Consider the following 22004-nt stretch of genomic DNA (forward strand, 5'->3'; position numbering starts at 1 on the left):
TGATCAAACAGCACAACCTCAAGGGATATCGATAACGCCGGTAGTCACTCAACTACCAACGACATCTACGTCCGCCTTGAGCGAACTCAGAGACACCATCAGTCAAATTTCCTTTGGAAATTTGAACTCCAAGGGCGGGGGTGTCACGTCCCGCGTTCCGCACGAGCCGTAACAAGAACAAGAAAACCATTCTATACAAAACACGCGAATAAGGATTTGAATGCACAAACGAACACACGGCACTACGAAACGAAAGGAAGGATTAACAAAACGAGGGCGATTAACGGATCCAACCAATAAACAAAATACATATACACACAATTCTGAATAAACCAGGAAATAAGAATAACTACAAAAGGGGAAAATAATTGAAACGCCAGGAATACATATATATATATATATAAATATATTTCAATCAATCAATTTGGAGAGTTACATATAAGTATAAACATATATGCCGAACATGTAATAACCTAGTAAATATTAGAGACAGTGCTTCCAATACTATGCAACAAATACAATATTATCAATTTATGAAATATAAGTATACATGAAGTCAAAAACTAATAGTTTAACGAATACATAAAACATACAATATTGTATTATTAAAGAAATGAAGGTTACATTGTCAGAAATATATATATATGTGTGCGAATTCTATCAAATCGATAATCTAAGATACATACTTAAAACTAGCCTACATTCCGGTAAAGGATAAATAAATAATTTTTTTTTTTTTATTTATTTGTTGAAATTACAATCAATTCTCGCGTTGAGAATTTTCAGTAATTTTTCTGGCGTGGCGCAGTGACATGGCTGTTTATTTACAATAAGTTAATACTTATTATAGATAGGTATAATTTATAATCTATAAGTATTATAAGTAAGTGCATATGCTTAATTTGGATAATTAAATGAATCTAACGTTTAGGTCTAGTGCCTCTTCAGCCTGCGAATCTGGTCCGTCGTATCGAGTAGTCCAGTGATTAGGGGGTTTCGGTGTTTATTGATTCTTTTGCTGTATCTGTCGCTATATTTTGCTATTTCCTCTTTGACGGTGGGTATCTTGAGGTCGCGGTGTATTGTTTCATTGGTTACATACCAAGGTGCGTCAATTAGGGATCTTAGCGTTTTCGATTGAAAGCGTTGGAGTATTTCGATGTTGGAGTTACTTGCTGTTCCCCATAGTTGGATTCCGTAGGTCCAGACAGGTTTTATTACGGTCTTGTAGAGGGTAATTTTATTCTGTAGATTTAGTTTGGAGCGTCGGCCCGTGAGCCAATAGAGTTTTTTTAGTTTGTCCTTTAGTTGCTTCCTTTTATCTGAGATGTGTGTCTTCCACGTTAGTCGCCTGTCCAGGGTCATGCCCAGGTATCGAACTGTGTCCCTGCTAGGAACTGTTGCATTGTTGATGGTGACCTGGGGGCAGGTTTGTTTTCGGAGCGTGAAGGTTACATGTGAGGATTTCTTTTCGTTGACTTTGAAGCCCCATTTGTGAAACCACTTTTCCATGGAGTCGAGACTTCGCTGGAGAGTGGATGAGGCTATTACCGGGTCTGCGTGGGAAGCTAATAGCGCTGTGTCGTCTGCAAATGTCGCTATTGTTATATCGTTTGATATAGGTAGGTCGGCAGTGTAGATGGAGTACAGTAGGGGTCCGAGGACACTACCTTGGGGTATGCCGGCTTCTATTGGGAATGTTGCGGAAGTGGCGTCTAGGTATTTAACCATGAATTGTCTATTGGTTAGGTATGATTTTAGGATGGAGAAGTAGGGGTGGGGTAGGATCTTTTTAAGTTTGTATAGTAGCCCTTCATGCCATACTTTATCGAATGCCTGTTGGATGTCTAGGAAAACCGCTGAGCAATATTTTTTCTTTTCGAGTGTTTGGCTGATCGTATGAGTTAAGCGGTGGATTTGCTCTACTGTAGAATGATGTTTTCGGAAGCCGAATTGGTGATCTGGGAGTGTTTTCAAGTTCTCTAGGATTGGAAGGAGTCGGTTCGTGAGCATCTTCTCGAATAGTTTGGACAGGGTAGGTAAAAGACTGATTGGGCGATAGGAGCAGGTTTCGTGTATCGGTTTACCGGGTTTAGGGATGAGGGTAATCAATGAGATTTTCCAAGCCTTAGGATAGTGTTCCAGGCGAAGGATAGCATTAAAAATCGATGTGATGAGTGCTATCCCTTTTGTGGGAAGTTCCTTGATTGCTCTATTGCCTATTAGGTCGTGTCCTGCTGCTTTCTTGGGGTTTAGGCGACTGATTGTTTCTATAGTCTCAGCAGAGAAGAAGGGTTCGATAGGAGGGGACATTTGGAAGGGGGTGTGCAGGTATTCAGTAACGTCCGCGGCGGCTTGGGGGGAATGGGGTTTGAATACTTTTGACAAGTGTTTTGCAAACAGGTCGGCTTTTTCTATAGGGCTTCGCGCCCATCCACCTTGCGGACGGCGGATAGGTGGGATTATTTGTGGGGGGCGTGTGAGTTTCCTGGAGGCCTTCCATAGTGAGTAGTTGGCGTCGGCTGTGGGGGATAAGCTGGCGAGGTATTTATGGAAACAGTCGTTTTTGTAGTTTCTTAAGGTTCTGGATAGCTTTCTAGTTACGTTGTTAAGTTTGCGTTTGTCCTCCGGTGTTCTGTGGGTCTGCCATACTCTTCTTAGTCTACGTTTTTCTGCTATTTTTTTTAGTATGTATTGTGGATATTCTTGTTTGCTGTTAGATGGCTTTGTCGGTGTGGAGAGGCGGATTGCGTTTATTATGCTCGTGTTTAAGTATTCCGTGGCTGCTTCGATATCTTCCTTTGTTTTTAGTGGGGTGAAGGCTGAGGTTGAGTGTGTAAAGACTTCTCTGAAGAGCTGCCAGTTGGTGTGTTGGTTGTGAATGGAGCCATTAGGTGTATTCTCGATGATTGTTGAACTGACTGTTGCTATCACGGGAGAATGATCAGAGGAGAGATCAGCCGAGGAGTTGATCTGGACGTGTCTTGATGGGATATTTTTAGTTATGAAGAAGTCGAGAAGGTCGGGTATTTTGTTGGTGTCAGTGGGCCAGTATGTGGGTTCGTATGTGGTGAGGTAGTTGAGGTTGTTGTTTATTATGCTGTTTAAGAGGTTTTTGCCTCTTGCTGTAACCAGTTTGCTGCCCCATTGGATGTGCTTGGCGTTATAGTCTCCTCCAACTATGAATCTGTTGCCCAGGGTGTCCAGGAAGTTATCAAAGTCTTCTTTGGCGATGGAGTGTCTGGGAGGGCAGTATACTGCTGAGGTGGTGATTGAGCCATGACAGTCTTCTATTGCTACGTTTGTTGCTTGGAGGTAGTCTTTCTGGAATGGTGGGAGTTCGTAGTGCTTAATACTTGCTTTGATTATTATTCCGGTGCCACCGTGGGCCTTTCCGCTGGGGTGTTGGGTATGGTAGAATTTGTAACCATTTATTTTCAGGTAGCTCTTCTCGGTGAAGTGGGTTTCCGATACGAGCATTACGTCGATTTGCTGGTGTTTTAAGAAGAGTTCTAGTTCACGTTTGTGTTGCGCTAGACCGTTGGCGTTCCAGAGAGCTATGCGCCTTGGTTTTATTTTGAGTCGGGGCGTGCTAATTTTTCCACGATGAGTGTTAGTAGCGATAGCAAGTGATTTATTTGCTCCGATTGTTTCTCTATTAGCTTTTCGAGCCTTGAGGAGTTGTCTGCGTTTGGTGGGTTGGGGACACTGTTTTGGGGAAGGTTCCTTTGGCTGTTCGGGTTATTTTGGATGCCTTGTACTGCTTGGGCATAGGAGGTTGAGGTGGAGATGAATTTGGTAGGACTGGGTGTTTGGTTGGTTGAGGGGGTTGGGGTAGTCGTGAATTTCGGCGGGCTGGCAGTTTGGTTGGATACCTCTTTTGCTCTGAGCTTAGGGTACCTGTTCGTGTATAGTGTTTTATATGCTGGGCAGCCTTTGTAGTTGGCAGGGTGGTCCCCTTGGCAGTGGATGCATTTCGCTGGGGTTTCCGGTGATTTGGCGCACTGGTCAGTGGAGTGAGAGCCTGCGCATTTAACGCAGCGGAAAGTATGGTTGCAGTATTTCTGCGTATGACCGTACCTTTGGCACCTTTTGCACTGCACTATTTCTTTTTTCGCGAGCGGTGGTTCGATCTTTACTATCGCGTTCATTAGGCGACTGATGTTGTATATTTCCTTGTTATTCGGTTTTTGTTTAATGTCTAGGAAGAATAAGGATAACGGGTCTTTCGAGACTCTATGCCTTATATTACTGTAATATCGTGATATAATGTGTTTAAAAAGAGTGGACAATAGAGATGTTAATCAGACAGAAAAAGACGATTGTTGTTCAACCTGAACTATTCACGCCAAACGCACAGAAAACAGCGCAATCCACACTCTCTCGGCAACGCCACTCGCAACCTCTGTCTCCGCTCAGCTCGCACTCGGCTTCTCGACTCGCACGCTGCTTTTCGACTCACTCTCTGCTTTTCGACTAACGCTCTGGCCGTTGCCGCATTCTATTGTCTATTGCTGGGCCCACCGCACACGTGTTCTGCAGACGCTCGTGGCCAGGGTCACGTAGGTCTTTTCCACGAAACTATGCACTTGAAAAGACCGATGACACATTGATGGGCCCGACGGCGCCTCGGCTCTCGCGACATTGTTCATAGTTCGCCCGATATTTCTTAGGCCTTTCGTCCACGATACTACATTACTTACGTTGATGACTTCGTGGCCAAGTTTTGAGAGTTCGTATTTTAGTTCGTCTATGTCTGCTGAGTGGTGTATGTTTCGTAGGACCACCCGGAAAGGCCTTTCCTGTTTGAGTTGGTAGGTGTGGAAGTTGGCGTTCAGGGACCTGAGTGTCTTGGTGAGTTTTCTGTAAGCTTCTGGGTTCGTCGGTAGTATTTTCACCTTGTTGTTGCTTATCTTAAGGTTATATTCCTCCTTGCTGGTATCTCTCTCTAGGGACTTGGTCATTTTCTGTATGTCAATGACGTCGTCTACAAATATTGGTGGGGGAGGGGGGATTCTCTGTGAATGTTGGTTTGGTGGCGGTTCTACGATTTCCATGGCGTCGTTTGAGGATTCCAATACGGCGAACCTGTTGTGTGTGTTTATTTGCGTTGCTGTTTCTATTTTCCTTTTCTTTGTAGTGTTAGCGTCGTTAGTGCGGAGAGTTCTGCTACACTTCTGCCACGGGGGGGGGGGGGGGGGGGGGGGTAGCACGGGGTAGCTGCGAGTCTGCTCCGGAGAGCCTGGTCGCGGTTGCTGGGCCATCATCGAGCTAGTTAATTCGGAATGAACAAATAGTCGTGAGGCTGTGAGGCTAGTATTCGGGTTGGGGTTAGGTGCGTGGGATTTTCTTCTCCCTAGAGGGTAAGGGACACTTAGCTGCGTTCTCTTTCGACGGTTGGGCGACACGTGTTGTTTTCGAACTACGCTGGGCACTAGAGACACGTCTGCACGCTTCGGCACTCCACAGCGAACTGTGATAAATAAATAATTGACATTTCATTTCGTATGAATACTACACTGCCAAGAGAAATATGCATATGAATACGTATATATATATATATATGTCGGAGATGGAAGGAAAGCCGAAGCCTTTCCTTGGAAATTTTGGGAACATCCTCTAGTACCTTAGCCTAGATTTTATTATAGTTGTAATTGCTTAAGATTTGTAATAAGCGAGATTGGGTTCGAGGTGACAATCGGTCGCTGAACGTAGCCACGGTCACGGGATGGATGTTTTATCTAACGGAGGTCTGGAGTGGTTGTATGTGTTTTCCGAGAAATGTGGTTGTGGCGGCATGCGGCCTCGAGAGCGGGCCGAGCCACGTGTGATGTTGCCTCGGAGGTGCCGATGCAATGGTACATACATTGTATTAGTAATCAAAACTCCAGGCAGAAACTGCCTAGCAACGGCGTTTGGAACTTTCTCGATGCTTCCAACGAGTGTGCCTAGCAACGGCGTTTGGAACCTTCTCGATGCTTCCAAACGGGTATAGAAAACAAAATGCAATCGTACAGGGAGAAAAATCTCCACGAGGCTGGCATTCTTGCGATTGCCTTGGAGAGTGATACATCGAGCATTTTCGACGATCGCATTTGCGTCTAAGTTAGTTTCGCTTAGTAAGGAGTTATCCCGGTGACCGTGGATTCGTTTGAACTCAAACATTGCTAATAGTATTATTTAATTTAATTATTCGTAGATCGTATTATTCATTAGGCTTAGTGTTTGTTAGACTTATTATTAGTCGTACTTATTATTTGTTAAGCTTAGTGATAGACCTGTATATACGTGTAAATAAAATCTCGGCTTTGTGAAACGATGGCTAGTCCACATGAAGAGTCGTCGCGCGCCCAAAATTCGAATCGTGATCCGACATATATATATTTTTACATTTGTAGTTGCCCATAAAATTTATTAAAGAAAAGTGTTAACAATGTGTTTTCATGATTTGTTTCTCGCGCCTGACTTCCATTAATCCCTAATATTCCTGTAGCCATGATGCGTGTAAATCCAACATGGCCGCTCATAAATGTCATCAGTAAAGTTTTTAGTGACGGGTCTTTAGTTTTGTTTGATATCGAAGTAATTTTTCGTCTGTCGCTCGTTTTTCCTTATTCTACCACAATTAGGACATTTATTTATTAATATTATTTTAAAGTGACAATAGTATAACTCGTGTGAATATACGTATATATATATGTTTATGTTGTGTGTCACTTCAGTATAGCTAATGTTTTGTAATTCTTCGATTGCATTATTTATTGTTTCGAGTAGCTTATTTTATAGAGTATTCGATAATATAAAACATATGCACTCACACATACATATATATATATATATATATATATACGTATTTATATGCATATCTCTCTTGCCCATATAGTGTTCATACGAAATGAAATGTTAATTATTTATTTTATATTAATTTCTTTTAATAAGATAGAACACGCACACGCACGCGTATATATGTATATATTTCTGGCAAAGTGATTTTCATTCAGATTCTTTAGTGATATAGTGTTGTGTATTTGAGGTTGTGTGTCAATCATTTGATTTCATATATACATATATATCTTGTATTGTGACAACATAGTATTGAAGGTTTTGTTTCTAGATTATTGTGCGTTTAATGTGTGTTTACATATTTGTGTTTGATGATAGAATTTCTGTATGTAATTCCTCAAGTCGTTGCGGTGTTTATTATTTTGAGCGTTTGGGCTATCGACAGGTTGACGCTTAGTCCCAAGTGTTGCGTTGTGTGTTCTATTTCTTTTGTAGATTATTAATAGTAGTTTTAGTTTAGAAAATAGATTATTGATATGTTTATATAGAGACATGCATGTTTCATAATGTAGTTCTTATTTTATAATGCTTTAGTGGCATGTAGGCTAGTTTTAAGTATGTATTTTAGATTGTAGAATGCACATAGATTAGTAGTAGTTTAGAATATAGATTTTTATATGTTTGTATAGAGACATGCATGTTTCGTAGCGTAGTTCTTATTTTATAACTCTTTATCGGAACGTAGGCTAGTTTTAAGTATGTATCTTAGATTATCGATTTGAATCAATAATGTAGAAAGAGCATACATTAATAGTAGTTTAGTTTAGAATATAATTTATATATTTATATATAGACATGCATGTTTCGTAATGTAGTTCTTATTTTATAATTCTTTACCGGAACGTAGGCTAGTTTTAAGTATGTATCTGTTTAATAGAATGCGCACACATATATATATGTTTCTGACAATGTAACTTTTATTTCTTTAATAATACAATATTGTATGTTTTATGTATTCGTTAGACTATTAGTTTTTAACTTTGTATATACTTATATTTCATAAATTGATAATATTGTATTTATTGCATAGTATTATAAGCGCTAACTCTAATATTTACTAATTTATTACATGCCTAGCATATATGTTTATACTTGTATGTAACTCTCCAAGTTGATTGATTAAAATATATTTATATATACTTGTATTTCTGGCGTTTCAATTATTTCCCCTTTTGTAGTTATTCTTATTTCCTGATTTATTTGTTTGGTTCGTAACTCGTTCAATCCGTTAGCTGGTTTTATTTATTTTATTTTATTTTATACCGATTGGATTTATTAGTCGCCCTCGCTTTGTTAATCCTTCCTTTAGTTTCGTAGCGCCGTGTGTTCGTTTGTGTATTCAAATCTTTATTCGCGCGTTTTGTATAGAATAGTTTTCTTGTTCTCGTTACGACACGTGCGGAGCGCGGGACGTGACACCCCCGCCCTTGGAGTTCAAATTTCCAAAGGAAATTTGTCTGATGGTGTCACTGAGTTCGCTCAAGGCGGACGTAGATGTCGTTTGTTGTTGAGTGACTACCGGTGTTATCGTTCTTCATTCCCAGGATGTTTACTGTTCCAGGGACGATTGTTTTTCCTGTTACTCCTCTGGCCAATGTGTTTAAGACTGCAGTTTTTTCTACCGGGAACATGACGTGGTCCCGTAGTGCGTCCAGGTCCTCTTGGGTATATATTCCGCTCATGGTCAATAACGATGGTGCTGAATATCGCCACGTTTGGCGCACGTCCGGGCGGAGTTTCTGTGGTGCGATTCCCTTGCCAAACGGGTAGCTCCGAGTAGCATTTTGTTGTATGTCGTACTTTTACTTGTACCGGAATGCATTTGACTATATGGACCGCTTCTCCTGCGATCAGAGCCATGTGTCCTGGGTTTTGGTTATGGTGTATGCAAATTCGTCGGGCGGTAAGTTTGCCAAGCTTAAAGCATTCTCTATTAGTTTCTTCTGTGTGTTGCGTCTTTGTGTCAGTATATCATGGTATAATGTTGTCATTTGTCGTTTTACTTTTGAGTTTATCAGAAATAAGAATAACCTTTTATTATTATTAATATATGTATAGAAAAAAAGAAAATTTTTATATTTATATATATATATTATATTATTTTTTTCTCTCTTTTTTTTTTATTATTAAAACTTTTGTTTTATTTTAGGTTTTACGTACATGTTATCAGTGAAAATAAATATTATGAATGCTACCTGGGTTATAATTATATACATATATGCATACGTATTGGTAAGTAATATAGATGAGATTTGTTTTATCGTTATAAATATATTAGTATATATTATCAATAGGAATAGATATTACAATTATAGCTTGTCTTTGAATATATATATATATGTGCGTGTAATGGTAAATATGACGACTTATTTTACGAGTCACTTGCATTATCAATGGAAGTGAGTGTTATAAATATCGCCTACTTTACAACATGCGTGTATATATATTGGTAAACATAAGTGAAAATTATATGTATAGTTGTAGATGTTGTTTGTTTACAGATGGATAGCAAAAGTATTTGGTTTCGTGAGTGGCGTACAGGTGCTTTACAGTTCTACGGTGCGGATTGCTATTCCTTGGACTAAAAATAAAAAAAAAAATTCTTTCGATGTCTGTCAGGTTTTTGTAAACGAACATGCATGGAAGGATTTTCTGCAGAGATTCAAAATGCTTTCTAGATTCCTCGTGAAACGTCTGGACAACACCTACATGTTCTTCCATCCGTCGTTCAGAGAATGGTTGATGAATTCGCCATCAGTTCTGTACACACATACAAAAATAGTTAATATATATATATATTATATTTTTTTTTTTATATATATGTTTCATTCGGACCTGTTCCTTGTATGAATACTGTATCTCTGTATATAGTATAATATATATAATATGTTATGATTATGTTAGTTGTTATTTACTATATATATTTGCCTTAACTCTCTCCCTTTTTTTTCTTTTTTATTCGTACCTAACATTGCTATTATGATGCTGTATTACATTGTATTGGCTATTGTTTGTATGCGCGCGCGACGAATTTTTCAACATGGCCGCTCGCGTGTATCTTTGGTATGGCGTTGGTTTAATGTCAACAGTAGCGTGTCGTTGAAATAGTTAGTTAATTGTTAATCACTATAATTTTACTTAGTAGTGTTTTTGTAATATTGTTTTGTGTTCCATGATATTGTGTGTGTCAATACCGTGTGCTACCTTAAGGTATTGGTAAGGTAAGGTCACATTAATGTGATAGCATGGATTGTATTGTTATCGAATTTCGATAGTCATTGTTTTGATTATACGTGACTTGCATTTATATAAGTCTTGTTTAATTTAGTTAATGTTTTTTGTGTATTGTGTTACCAAATATTTTGTGTAGCGTAACTTTATTCTTTTGCACCGAGTTCAGTCATGTCTTGTCGTTAATATTTAGTTAGTCTATCTTGATTAATTTCTAACCTATTCCTGTGTTTATTAACCTTTCTTATTTTCCCTATTAATTTATTATTGCATGTACTTGCTATTTGCTATTATTTTGTGTATGATATGAATTGGTTTCTTTATTAGTGATTAAAATCTACTTGTTAGATTAACATTGTCTGTAATTCTTCAGATTCTACTCTTTCGATGCTGCATCACTTACCTGGATCGTTCCCGCAACATCATCCGATTCTTTGATATGCCTTGGATACTTACTACGGCTGCCTTCAATCGTCTTATATCTGTGGTCATAAAGGTGGTGTTTAATTTATTTAATTCAATATATATATATAATGCATTGTATGTGCGACCGCTATTGTGCATTACAAATTAACATCACAATACTACGTAGATTAATACATAACCAAATATCCCTTTACTCCGGTTACATTTATTACTAACTCTCAATTAATCTATCTTGATTATTTTCTAACCGCTTTCTATACTTTATCAACTATTTTATTTCTTCTTGTTAATCTGCGAAATTCATGCATGTACGCTTCCTTGTATGGTGATTAATTGTTCATGAGGTAAGTTGCACCTTCACCGTTTTAGTTATTCGTTGAACTAACACGTTTCACATTCAAACAGTAATCGGAGCACTCGTAATAAACTTCTTTTCCTTTTCAGGGTTCCGCTATCTGTGTTGTTCGACGAACAGTGGCATGCTTCCACAATATTGTTGTGACATTTAGTACTGTTGTAACTTGCATTAAGGCAGTTGAAGTTAATTTGTTCATTTATTCTTCAGCTGGCTGTTGTACATGGTGTTCCGCAAACAGGGAGCCATAACCTATTTTGCACGTAAACCTTCTTGTATTATGATCACTTGTTCACAAGGTAATTTTCACTTCCACTCTTTTAATTATTTATTGAATCAACACGTTGTATATTCAAACAATAATTGGAGTACACCTGATAATTTTCTTTTTTTTTCTTTTAGGTTTTCGCTATCTGTATTATTCGATGGACAGTGTCACACTTCCTTTTGATTTATTCACAATATAGTTATAACACTTAGTAACCTTGCATTTTGCACTGAGACAATTGAGACTAATTTATTCACTTATTTTAGGTTGCTGTCATACGTTATGTTCCACGAACAACGATCCATAACCTATACTTGCATGTACACTTCCTTATTTGTTGATCACTTGTTCACAAGGTAACTTTCACTTTCACTAGTTAATTGTTCATTGAGTTAACACGTTTTATATTTAAGCAATAATTGAAACACATATAATAATTTTTCCTTTTCTTTTAGGTGTTCGATATCTGTATCGACGAACAGCACTACAATATACACTACTGCACTACGTTGCCCACTGAAATCACTTTATTCATTGTTTATTTCGATTATGCGCTAGTTTTAGCTTGTTTAAGTGCACCGTTCGCGGAATCCCTTTTACTTCAATCTTGACGTTTTGTTCTGCAAGATTTCTAGCACTTTGTGTCGTCTAATATATTGATGGGAGAATTTTCCTTACTAGGTTCTTTTAATAGATATATCGAGTCTCCTGTTTTAAAATCTTGAAGGTTGATTCGTCGATTGTTGGTCTTAGTTTGGACTTTATCAAATTTTCTCTTGCCATTCGTCGTACAGTGTTAATTTTATTGAACAGATCTTTGAGATATTCAGCGCATGTTGGTTCCGTGTTCTCTTCGATTGTTACTTCACCAATAGGTTCTTTGGCTAGATGTCCGAAACTAATTCGTGCGGGGAGAATTTCGTTCCTTTCCTTCATTTTAGTTTTTATTTTGCGCCAAGACGCGGGTTTACTGACATTGATCCAATTACCCAATTGCTTGCTAATAGCATTCAAGATACAAATTTTTGAAAGTGCCGCAGCCATGTTAACCCAAAAATATTTTGTATATAGTATAGTGTGATACCATCTATATTTTCCTAGGGAAATCATAAGATCAGCACTACCTACTATGTTACCTACGTCAAATATTAGATGTAGTAACCAATAAAGTATTTTTAATCCAATTATAATCCAATGGCTAGCGTATTTATTCAAGTTTTTATATATATCTTCGACTGGTGATTCCCTATTTTCTCCCTTTTGATTTCTTCGAGCTCGTTGGACTTGTGTTTCTTCAGCTTGAAAATGTTTAGAATCCTTTTCCTTAGTTACCCCTTTTTCTTCTTTATTTACTTTGTTCACAACACCTTTGTTTTCCTCTACCTTTTCAGGATGAATAGTTTCACTGGAAGTGCTTATTGTAATTAAATTATTATTTATTTGTAAGGAACGTTTAGGAATATTTTTGGTAGATTTGGAATTAGTCTTTGAATTTTTATTACAAACCTTTTTGCTTATAGATTCTGTTTTGGATTTAGGGATAGCTATATTTTTATTTTCTATAGTGTGATCTTTCTTGCAATTTAACGATTTGGCTTTGAGCTCAATAAAGTTTCCTTCTGATGGCTTTATAGAAGTTTTTGAGTGAGATGCACTCGCTATCTCTTTTCCTATTATGGTTGAAACATTCACGAAATTCGCGGAGTCTTGCTTTTCATGGAGTCGAGCGTGGAGAGGCAATTCGCACTTCCCAGCGGGTCCAATATCTCTGTGATGTTAGGCAGTGGATAAACGTTGCCTGTCGTCTCGTCGTTCAATTTCCTAGTTTCTGCTTCGTCTGAAAGTTCTTTGGCACTAATATTATTTATCTTGTTTGGTAACTCAGAAAATTTCTCACTCATGATCCTGTCTATGGCACCGTGCGTCTTCTTATTATTTAACGTGACATTATCCCTTATCACAGCAACGGAATGATGTTTGTATTGAAAAGTTGATTGGTTGAAATGATCAGCATCTCTCTTTTGATTTAGATCTCTATCGAGGTATTTATTTATGCATTTTTCTTCCCAAATTATTGCTCTTGTTTCTTTCCTGACATTTTCTTCTATTCCCGGGTTGTTTAGATGTTTCCGCGACGGCGGTACAAATCTTCAGTTCTGGCGGTTGTTTACAGTATAAATACTATTGTATGGTGGATGAACGTTGTTTTGGTTATAATTATCCGAAGGTGTCGGATGTCGGTATCGAATTCTATTGTTCACTTGTTTTAATTCTCGCGTTACTTTCACGGCTTGGCGGTACGCATCGTCCAAGGATTGGTATCCTGCTATCTTTACTCGTAAATACACCTCGTTTGGGAGCCCCTTAACGAAAGCTTCCCTCGTGTCTCGATCTATCCTATCTTGAAATACGGTGCCGTACTCGTACCTTTCCCCGTTCATTATCGCCAGTCTGAGATCTTTGACGCGTTCTATGTAGTCCAAAATATCTTCTCCCGGTCGTTGAAATATTGTAGCTAATTCCCCTTTATATTCGTTAACCGTTTTTCCCGGACCGAACATATCTTTTAATTTAGTCCCGAAATCGTTTAAACTTATTACTTCTGTGTCTTCTATGGCGAGAAACGCGTGCCCGCGAAGCTTATTTGTTAATAATTTTACTAACTGAGATTCTTGATGCCTAGGAACCATGTTTCGTGCGCGCTCGCATGGTCTTAAAAATCGAAATACCGAGGGTCGATGTCCGTCGAACACTGGTACTGTCTCTATTGCATCTTTTAACTTAATTGATTGGGGATTAACTTCTATCGGTATTGTCGCTTGGGAAATTATCGGCGATGATACGGGTGTCTTGCTTTCTTTTTTTATTTTCAGTGAACGCACATCGTCTTATAATTTATTCATTGTTGTACTCATGTCGCGAAAATTCGCATCCCATGCTTTGAGTTTTTCCGATAACATCAAGATCATGTTTTTGTCTAACGATTCTAATTTAGTCGACATTATTTCTTAGGTATATATTTTATCGATAATCGTAACAACTTTAATCCTTTGTGGAGCGAATCGAACCGTTTAAACCAACTTTAATCCTCCGTGGAGCGTATCCCACCGCTGCCACCAAAAATTTATAACTACTAATCTGTTACGTATCTATTTGTTTAAATCGATCAAATCTTAAGTTTAAATTTTACTGAAAATTTTTTTTTTTTTTTTTATAGTTTGAGTTTGAATTTAATCTGAAGGGAAATAAATTGAAATGATATTTCTGTGTATTTAATACTGATTTAGATTTCTAATTAATACGGTAGTTGCTGCCACCAGAAATAGTCTAAGGACTATTTGAAAATATTTTACTTTTATTATTTTCTTTTACGTTTAATGGGTAGCGTTAACTGACGCTTAATGCAACTGGTAAATGAATTTCACTTTTCGGCTAACCTGCTATGCGCAGGGATACTAGCGCGGGAGAGGATTAAAGCTGGGTACAATAAATATTTTCCTCGTTGAACGGATTTTTATTTGAATGTAAAATGGGATAGGTTATTATGTATGTATATTTGGTTAGCTAGATATATATATATTTTAGCGTTGCTGGATTAGATAGGAATGTGAGATTGTTTGTTGTTTTATCTAAATTTATTTTTTCGTTTGACTTCCTCTTCTCTTTTAATTTCGCTGTTAAGACCGAACTGAATTCATTTACCCCGATGGATTCTGTCGCCACGATTTTCTTGCCTTTTGAGTTTAGCTATCGAGGATAATTCTAACGATCCTCTCTGTGTGGGACTCGTGTGATTTCGCCAGCCTTGCCCAAAGACGGGTAATAATTTACCAACAGTGGGAGGAGGAAGGCGAAGATCGATGGGTGTTCTCGATAATTGAAAACACCGTTTGCACGAGCCGACACAGCGAACGATCTTTTGGTTAATTTCCCGAAGGGGGGATTGTTTTGTTATATCTTTCTTATAATCGCATGCAAGAATGGCAAGAATATCGGTTAATAGCAATACCGGTATCGTTCTTGATTTTCAATTGACCCCGACGATATATTTATTAGTCCTTTCTGAGCGGGACTTGTGTGATTTCGCAAGCCTTGCCCAAAGATGGGTAATATTTTACCAACAATGGGAGGAGGAATGCGAAGATCAGTGGGTGTTTCAGTAGCTGAAAACACCGTTCGCACAAGCCGACACAACGGACAACTCCTTTGTTTAAAATTTAAGCAATATTTCTATCTTTAAACCCGTAAATGAAATCGATGATAGGAGGTTTTGATTCAATTCTCGAGGACAACGAGATTGCCAGAGAAGAAGAAAGTTTTTTAAATTTAATTTGCTTACCTTAAGGAAAAGGTGCTATCGGGTGCCATCACTCCAGCTGTCCCGGTGATCGTCGAAGGTTGTTGGGTTTATTATTTAATCTCGAATATAGTTTTCTATCAACCTTTACTTTATTAAACTATTTCGATACAAATTGAGTGACTTGCTAACTGAATTGATATCGTAATGAAGACTTAAAATTTTACTTTATTTAATCGCGACTCTCTTCTCTTTATCGAAAAACTAAAGACCCCGAAACGCAAATACTTATACAAATTTCTAGACGCAAAGAATAATGAGCCGTAGTAACAAACGATCGCAAACTAATGAACGAATAATGAACTGAAGAACGAATAAAGAATTAAAGAACGCCGCGCTATGTTGCATCGCTTATTTATAATGCCATTCCCCACGGGGTGGTGGTCCGCTGGGGGTACGCTTCCGTGGGAATCGGGATGTTGCAGTTTGGGCTTCTTGGAATCGTACGTGACAAAATGTAAATTTCATATTTCGACTTAGTTTTTTATCAGTCCTGTGTTTCCGCTGAGCTAGCGTCTAGGAGATTTGAAGCATTCCACGCTGATCTAGTCCGTTCCGCGAGAAACTTCCATGTGCTGTACCGTGGGAATTACCGGTGTTTCTTCGGCGCGTGGAAGGGCTAGTGGCTGCAGCATCATTATCATTTTAAAGTTTGCTCGGGCAACACGCGCAACTCCGCTGCTCTCCCATAACAAAGACCTCCTCCTTCGAATTGTTTTGCGTAAGTTTGGATGTTTGCATATTAAGATTGTTTTGTGATTTTGATTGTTTTTCCCTTTTTTGCTATTTCCTTAGGCTTCGGTGATCGACGTTCGAACCATGTTTGCCGAGTCGTTTCTATCAGAGGTTCCTTTCCAGACTTCCCTGGTACGTATTTAGTCTTATTTTTAGTTCGTTTGGTTCGTCCTGTTTCGTTTTATTTAAAATATACCGTGTTGTTTCCAGCCCAAGCGAAAGAGGGATTCCGAAGAGCCCATGGGCGACTCGGGGGAACCCATCAAGCGCATGCGGCCTTGTGATGGACCACGAGTGTCGGGGAGTTTGGAGGAACTGTTTTACATTGGTGCCGAGGATGTGTCGAAATTGGGTTTTGACGATTTGGTTACTTTCGACGAGAATTTCTTCGATGCGGAGACCGTCATATTGGAGAGGGAACCCCCTCTGGTTGAAATCGTCGATACCGAGCGTTGCGTGAAAGTTCGTTTTGCGAATGAAATTCCCGAAGAGGTTTTGGAGGCGCATCTTCGTCACCATGCTTCTGGGAGAAAGGGAATTTCTCCTGTTGTGCGCTATTGGTGTATGTGTGAGTTCAGCGAACTTTATCCCGGAGCTCCTTGCTTCGATTTTGATTTATTGTAGCTGCTTCAATTTCGTTGGTTCGCTGTTTTGATGTTCCTTATTATTATTAATTTTGACATATTTTGTTTTGTGTTCAATGTGTGTATATATATATATATATGTGTGTGTATATATATATATATTTAAGTCTGATAGTGTTAGGTTATCTATTTTACATTTGTTAATTAAATTTTTTAATTTTATATTTCCCCCCTTTTATTTAAATATATATATATATGTCGGAGATGAAAGAACACCGGAGCCTTTGGAATTTTGGATAACCCCGCAACATTGTAACCTAGAGTCTACTATAGCTGTAATTGAACAATTGTAGTTATTCAACCCGATTGTAATTATTCGAGAATTGTGATAATGAGCTTGGGCTCGAGGCGACAGTCAGTCGCCGAACGTAGCCGCGGTCACGGGATGAACGCTTTGCCTAACAAAGGTATGAAGTAATTCTATAGCTCTCCTTAAAAGAAATATTTGTGGCGACACGCGACAGTAAACATTCCAACGGTTTCTGTCCCGTGGCTCGCCACGTGCAGACCCTATTCTTCGAGTAAGATGATTGCCAGATGTCGATGCGTCTCCGCAGTACATGTTCGGCTAGCCCGAGGGCCCGTTATAAATCTTAAGGTTTAGTTAACTAAAGTCCTTCAAACAGACAAACAGTCTTTGTCCCAACTACGGGAAGATAGGGGAGACATATTTTTCAACGAGCGGCGTCTCCCACTAGCAACTTTCCCTCGAGGGCGGCTAGCATCCTTTTCTAACCACCGATATGGAGATTAACCAATTAGCAGCAACACTTTCTGAACGAAGGCTTTTCTCGACGAATCCGATGATCTCGTATCCTTAGACACACCCCGTTATAGTTTTCCTGTGTGGCATCATCGGGACGGGAAAGGCATTCTCGCTCGCGATCTCATCGATCCAAGAGTAACGCCTTCGCGATCAGTGATTATTCTCAGACTTAGACTTTGTGAGTACGTTCTGTTGTCATCCCGTTGACCGCGGATTCGTTATTGAACCTAGGATCATTGTCATTAGTATCTCGAGCACCTAACTACCGCGGTTACCTGTCCGGTTCTATAATAATCGTATTTGCACTAGTCAATGTCTTCTCTATTGCATAACGACAACGTGTAACCCAAACGAAGATTCGTTTCACGCCCCTAACCCTAATTCTAATGTAAACCCGACATATATGTCGGAGATGAAAGGAAAGCCGAAGCCTTTCCTTGGAAATTTTGGGAACATCCTCTAGTACCTTAGCCTAGATTTTATTATAGTTGTAATTGCTTAAGATTTGTAATAAGCGAGATTGGGTTCGAGGTGACAATCGGTCGCTGAACGTAGCCACGGTCACGGGATGGATGTTTTATCTAACGGAGGTCTGGAGTGGTTGTATGTGTTTTCCGAGAAATGTGGTTGTGGCGGTATGCGGCCTCGAGAGCGGGCCTAGCCACGTGTGATGTTGCCTCGGAGGTGCCGATGCAATGGGACATACATTGTATTAGTAATCAAAACTCCAGGCAGAAACTGCCTAGCAACGGCGTTTGGAACTTTCTCGATGCTTCCAACGAGTGTGCCTAGCAACGGCGTTTGGAACCTTCTCGATGCTTCCAAACGGGTATAGAAAACAAAATGCAATCGTACAGGGAGAAAAATCTCCACGAGGCTGGCATTCTTGCGATTGCCTTGGAGAGTGATACATCGAGCATTTTCGACGATCGCATTTGCGTCTAAATTAGTTTCGCTTAGTAAGGAGTTATCCCGGTGACCGTGGATTCGTTTGAACTCAAACATTGCTAATAGTATTATTTAATTTAATTATTCGTAGATCGTATTATTCATTAGGCTTAGTGTTTGTTAGACTTATTATTAGTTGTACTTCTTATTTGTTAAGCTTGGTGATAGACCTGTATATACGTGTAAATAAAATCTCGGCTTTGTGAAACGATGGCTAGTCCACATGAAGAGTCGTCGCGCGCCCAAAATTCGAATCGTGATCCGACATATATATATTTTTACATTTGTAGTTGCCCATAAAATTTATTAAAGAAAAGTGTTAACAATGTGTTTTCATGATTTGTTTCTCGCGCCTGACTTCCATTAATCCCTAATATTCCTGTAGCCATGATGCGTGTAAATCCAACATGGCCGCTCATAAATGTCATCAGTAAAGTTTTTAGTGACGGGTCTTTAGTTTTGTTTGATATCGAAGTAATTTTTCGTCTGTCGCTCGTTTTTCCTTATTCTACCACAATTAGGACATTTATTTATTAATATTATTTTAAAGTGACAATAGTATAACTCGTGTGAATATACGTATATATATATGTTTATGTTGTGTGTCACTTCAGTATAGCTAATGTTTTGTAATTCTTCGATTGCATTATTTATTGTTTCGAGTAGCTTATTTTATAGAGTATTCGATAATATAAAACATATGCACTCACACATACATATATATATATATATATATATATATACGTATTTATATGCATATCTCTCTTGCCCATATAGTGTTCATACGAAATGAAATGTTAATTATTTATTTTATATTAATTTCTTTTAATAAGATAGAACACGCACACGCACGCGTATATATGTATATATTTCTGGCAAAGTGATTTTCATTCAGATTCTTTAGTGATATAGTGTTGTGTATTTGAGGTTGTGTGTCAATCATTTGATTTCATATATACATATATATCTTGTATTGTGACAACATAGTATTGAAGGTTTTGTTTCTAGATTATTGTGCGTTTAATGTGTGTTTACATATTTGTGTTTGATGATAGAATTTCTGTATGTAATTCCTCAAGTCGTTGCGGTGTTTATTATTTTGAGCGTTTGGGCTATCGACAGGTTGACGCTTAGTCCCAAGTGTTGCGTTGTGTGTTCTATTTCTTTTGTAGATTATTAATAGTAGTTTTAGTTTAGAAAATAGATTATTGATATGTTTATATAGAGACATGCATGTTTCATAATGTAGTTCTTATTTTATAATGCTTTAGTGGCATGTAGGCTAGTTTTAAGTATGTATTTTAGATTGTAGAATGCACATAGATTAGTAGTAGTTTAGAATATAGATTTTTATATGTTTGTATAGAGACATGCATGTTTCGTAGCGTAGTTCTTATTTTATAACTCTTTATCGGAACGTAGGCTAGTTTTAAGTATGTATCTTAGATTATCGATTTGAATCAATAATGTAGAAAGAGCATACATTAATAGTAGTTTAGTTTAGAATATAATTTATATATTTATATATAGACATGCATGTTTCGTAATGTAGTTCTTATTTTATAATTCTTTACCGGAACGTAGGCTAGTTTTAAGTATGTATCTGTTTAATAGAATGCGCACACATATATATATGTTTCTGACAATGTAACTTTTATTTCTTTAATAATACAATATTGTATGTTTTATGTATTCGTTAGACTATTAGTTTTTAACTTTGTATATACTTATATTTCATAAATTGATAATATTGTATTTATTGCATAGTATTATAAGCGCTAACTCTAATATTTACTAATTTATTACATGCCTAGCATATATGTTTATACTTGTATGTAACTCTCCAAGTTGATTGATTAAAATATATTTATATATACTTGTATTTCTGGCGTTTCAATTATTTCCCCTTTTGTAGTTATTCTTATTTCCTGATTTATTTGTTTGGTTCGTAACTCGTTCAATCCGTTAGCTGGTTTTATTTATTTTATTTTATTTTATACCGATTGGATTTATTAGTCGCCCTCGCTTTGTTAATCCTTCCTTTAGTTTCGTAGCGCCGTGTGTTCGTTTGTGTATTCAAATCTTTATTCGCGCGTTTTGTATAGAATAGTTTTCTTGTTCTCGTTACGACACGTGCGGAGCGCGGGACGTGACACCCCCGCCCTTGGAGTTCAAATTTCCAAAGGAAATTTGTCTGATGGTGTCACTGAGTTCGCTCAAGGCGGACGTAGATGTCGTTTGTTGTTGAGTGACTACCGGTGTTATCGTTCTTCATTCCCAGGATGTTTACTGTTCCAGGGACGATTGTTTTTCCTGTTACTCCTCTGGCCAATGTGTTTAAGACTGCAGTTTTTTCTACCGGGAACATGACGTGGTCCCGTAGTGCGTCCAGGTCCTCTTGGGTATATATTCCGCTCATGGTCAATAACGATGGTGCTGAATATCGCCACGTTTGGCGCACGTCCGGGCGGAGTTTCTGTGGTGCGATTCCCTTGCCAAACGGGTAGCTCCGAGTAGCATTTTGTTGTATGTCGTACTTTTACTTGTACCGGAATGCATTTGACTATATGGACCGCTTCTCCTGCGATCAGAGCCATGTGTCCTGGGTTTTAGTTATGGTGTATGCAAATTCGTCGGGCGGTAAGTTTGCCAAGCTTAAAGCATTCTCTATTAGTTTCTTCTGTGTGTTGCGTCTTTGTGTCAGTATATCATGGTATAATGTTGTCATTTGTCGTTTTACTTTTGAGTTTATCAGAAATAAGAATAACCTTTTATTATTATTAATATATGTATAGAAAAAAAGAAAATTTTTATATTTATATATATATATTATATTATTTTTTTCTCTCTTTTTTTTTTATTATTAAAACTTTTGTTTTATTTTAGGTTTTACGTACATGTTATCAGTGAAAATAAATATTATGAATGCTACCTGGGTTATAATTATATACATATATGCATACGTATTGGTAAGTAATATAGATGAGATTTGTTTTATCGTTATAAATATATTAGTATATATTATCAATAGGAATAGATATTACAATTATAGCTTGTCTTTGAATATATATATATATATGTGCGTGTAATGGTAAATATGACGACTTATTTTACGAGTCACTTGCATTATCAATGGAAGTGAGTGTTATAAATATCGCCTACTTTACAACATGCGTGTATATATATTGGTAAACATAAGTGAAAATTATATGTATAGTTGTAGATGTTGTTTGTTTACAGATGGATAGCAAAAGTATTTGGTTTCGTGAGTGGCGTACAGGTGCTTTACAGTTCTACGGTGCGGATTGCTATTCCTTGGACTAAAAATAAAAAAAAAAATTCTTTCGATGTCTGTCAGGTTTTTGTAAACGAACATGCATGGAAGGATTTTCTGCAGAGATTCAAAATGCTTTCTAGATTCCTCGTGAAAC

At 37.9% G+C, this 22004-nt stretch overlaps 2 protein-coding genes and 2 long non-coding RNA genes across 12 annotated transcripts in view; 2 read left to right on the plus strand and 2 right to left on the minus strand.

Moving 5' to 3' along the window:
- The first annotated feature begins 6495 nt into the window (after positions 1 to 6495).
- The window catches only part of LOC126868985 (uncharacterized), a 55680-nt gene continuing 40171 nt past the window's right edge, over positions 6496 to 22004 (plus strand). For 6 of the 8 annotated variants that reach the window (XM_050625037.1, XM_050625038.1, XM_050625039.1 and 3 more), the window contains exons 1-2: positions 6496 to 6582; positions 10448 to 10570. In XM_050625037.1, the coding sequence (XP_050480994.1) occupies positions 6496 to 6582; positions 10448 to 10570 (210 nt within the window). Of the gene's footprint in view, positions 6583 to 9416; positions 9932 to 10447; positions 10571 to 22004 lie in introns of those variants that run through there. The other 2 variants (XM_050625043.1, XM_050625040.1) reach the window with 2 other exon arrangements.
- LOC126869013 (uncharacterized) overlaps positions 7643 to 22004 on the minus strand; it is a 50616-nt gene continuing 36254 nt past the window's right edge. The window contains exon 2 of the long non-coding RNA XR_007690808.1: positions 7643 to 7757. This is a non-coding gene — a long non-coding RNA (uncharacterized LOC126869013). The remainder of the gene's footprint in view (positions 7758 to 22004) is intronic.
- Positions 9325 to 22004, minus strand: part of LOC126869006 (uncharacterized) — a 38164-nt gene continuing 25484 nt past the window's right edge. Inside the window, exon 3 of one of the 2 annotated variants that reach the window (XR_007690784.1) lies at positions 9325 to 9418. This is a non-coding gene — a long non-coding RNA (uncharacterized LOC126869006). Of the gene's footprint in view, positions 9419 to 21793; positions 21888 to 22004 lie in introns of those variants that run through there. The other variant, XR_007690783.1, reaches the window with a different exon arrangement.
- Positions 14663 to 17260, plus strand: LOC126868999 (uncharacterized). The gene is made up of 2 exons (XM_050625071.1): positions 14663 to 16347; positions 16426 to 17260. The coding sequence occupies exons 1-2, from the start codon at positions 16300 to 16302 to the stop codon at positions 16837 to 16839; spliced, it is 462 nt and encodes a 153-aa protein (XP_050481028.1). The 5' UTR covers positions 14663 to 16299; the 3' UTR covers positions 16840 to 17260.

Source organism: Bombus huntii, chromosome 8 (genome assembly GCF_024542735.1).
Source record: "Bombus huntii isolate Logan2020A chromosome 8, iyBomHunt1.1, whole genome shotgun sequence".
Taxonomy (NCBI): Eukaryota; Metazoa; Arthropoda; class Insecta; order Hymenoptera; family Apidae; genus Bombus; species Bombus huntii.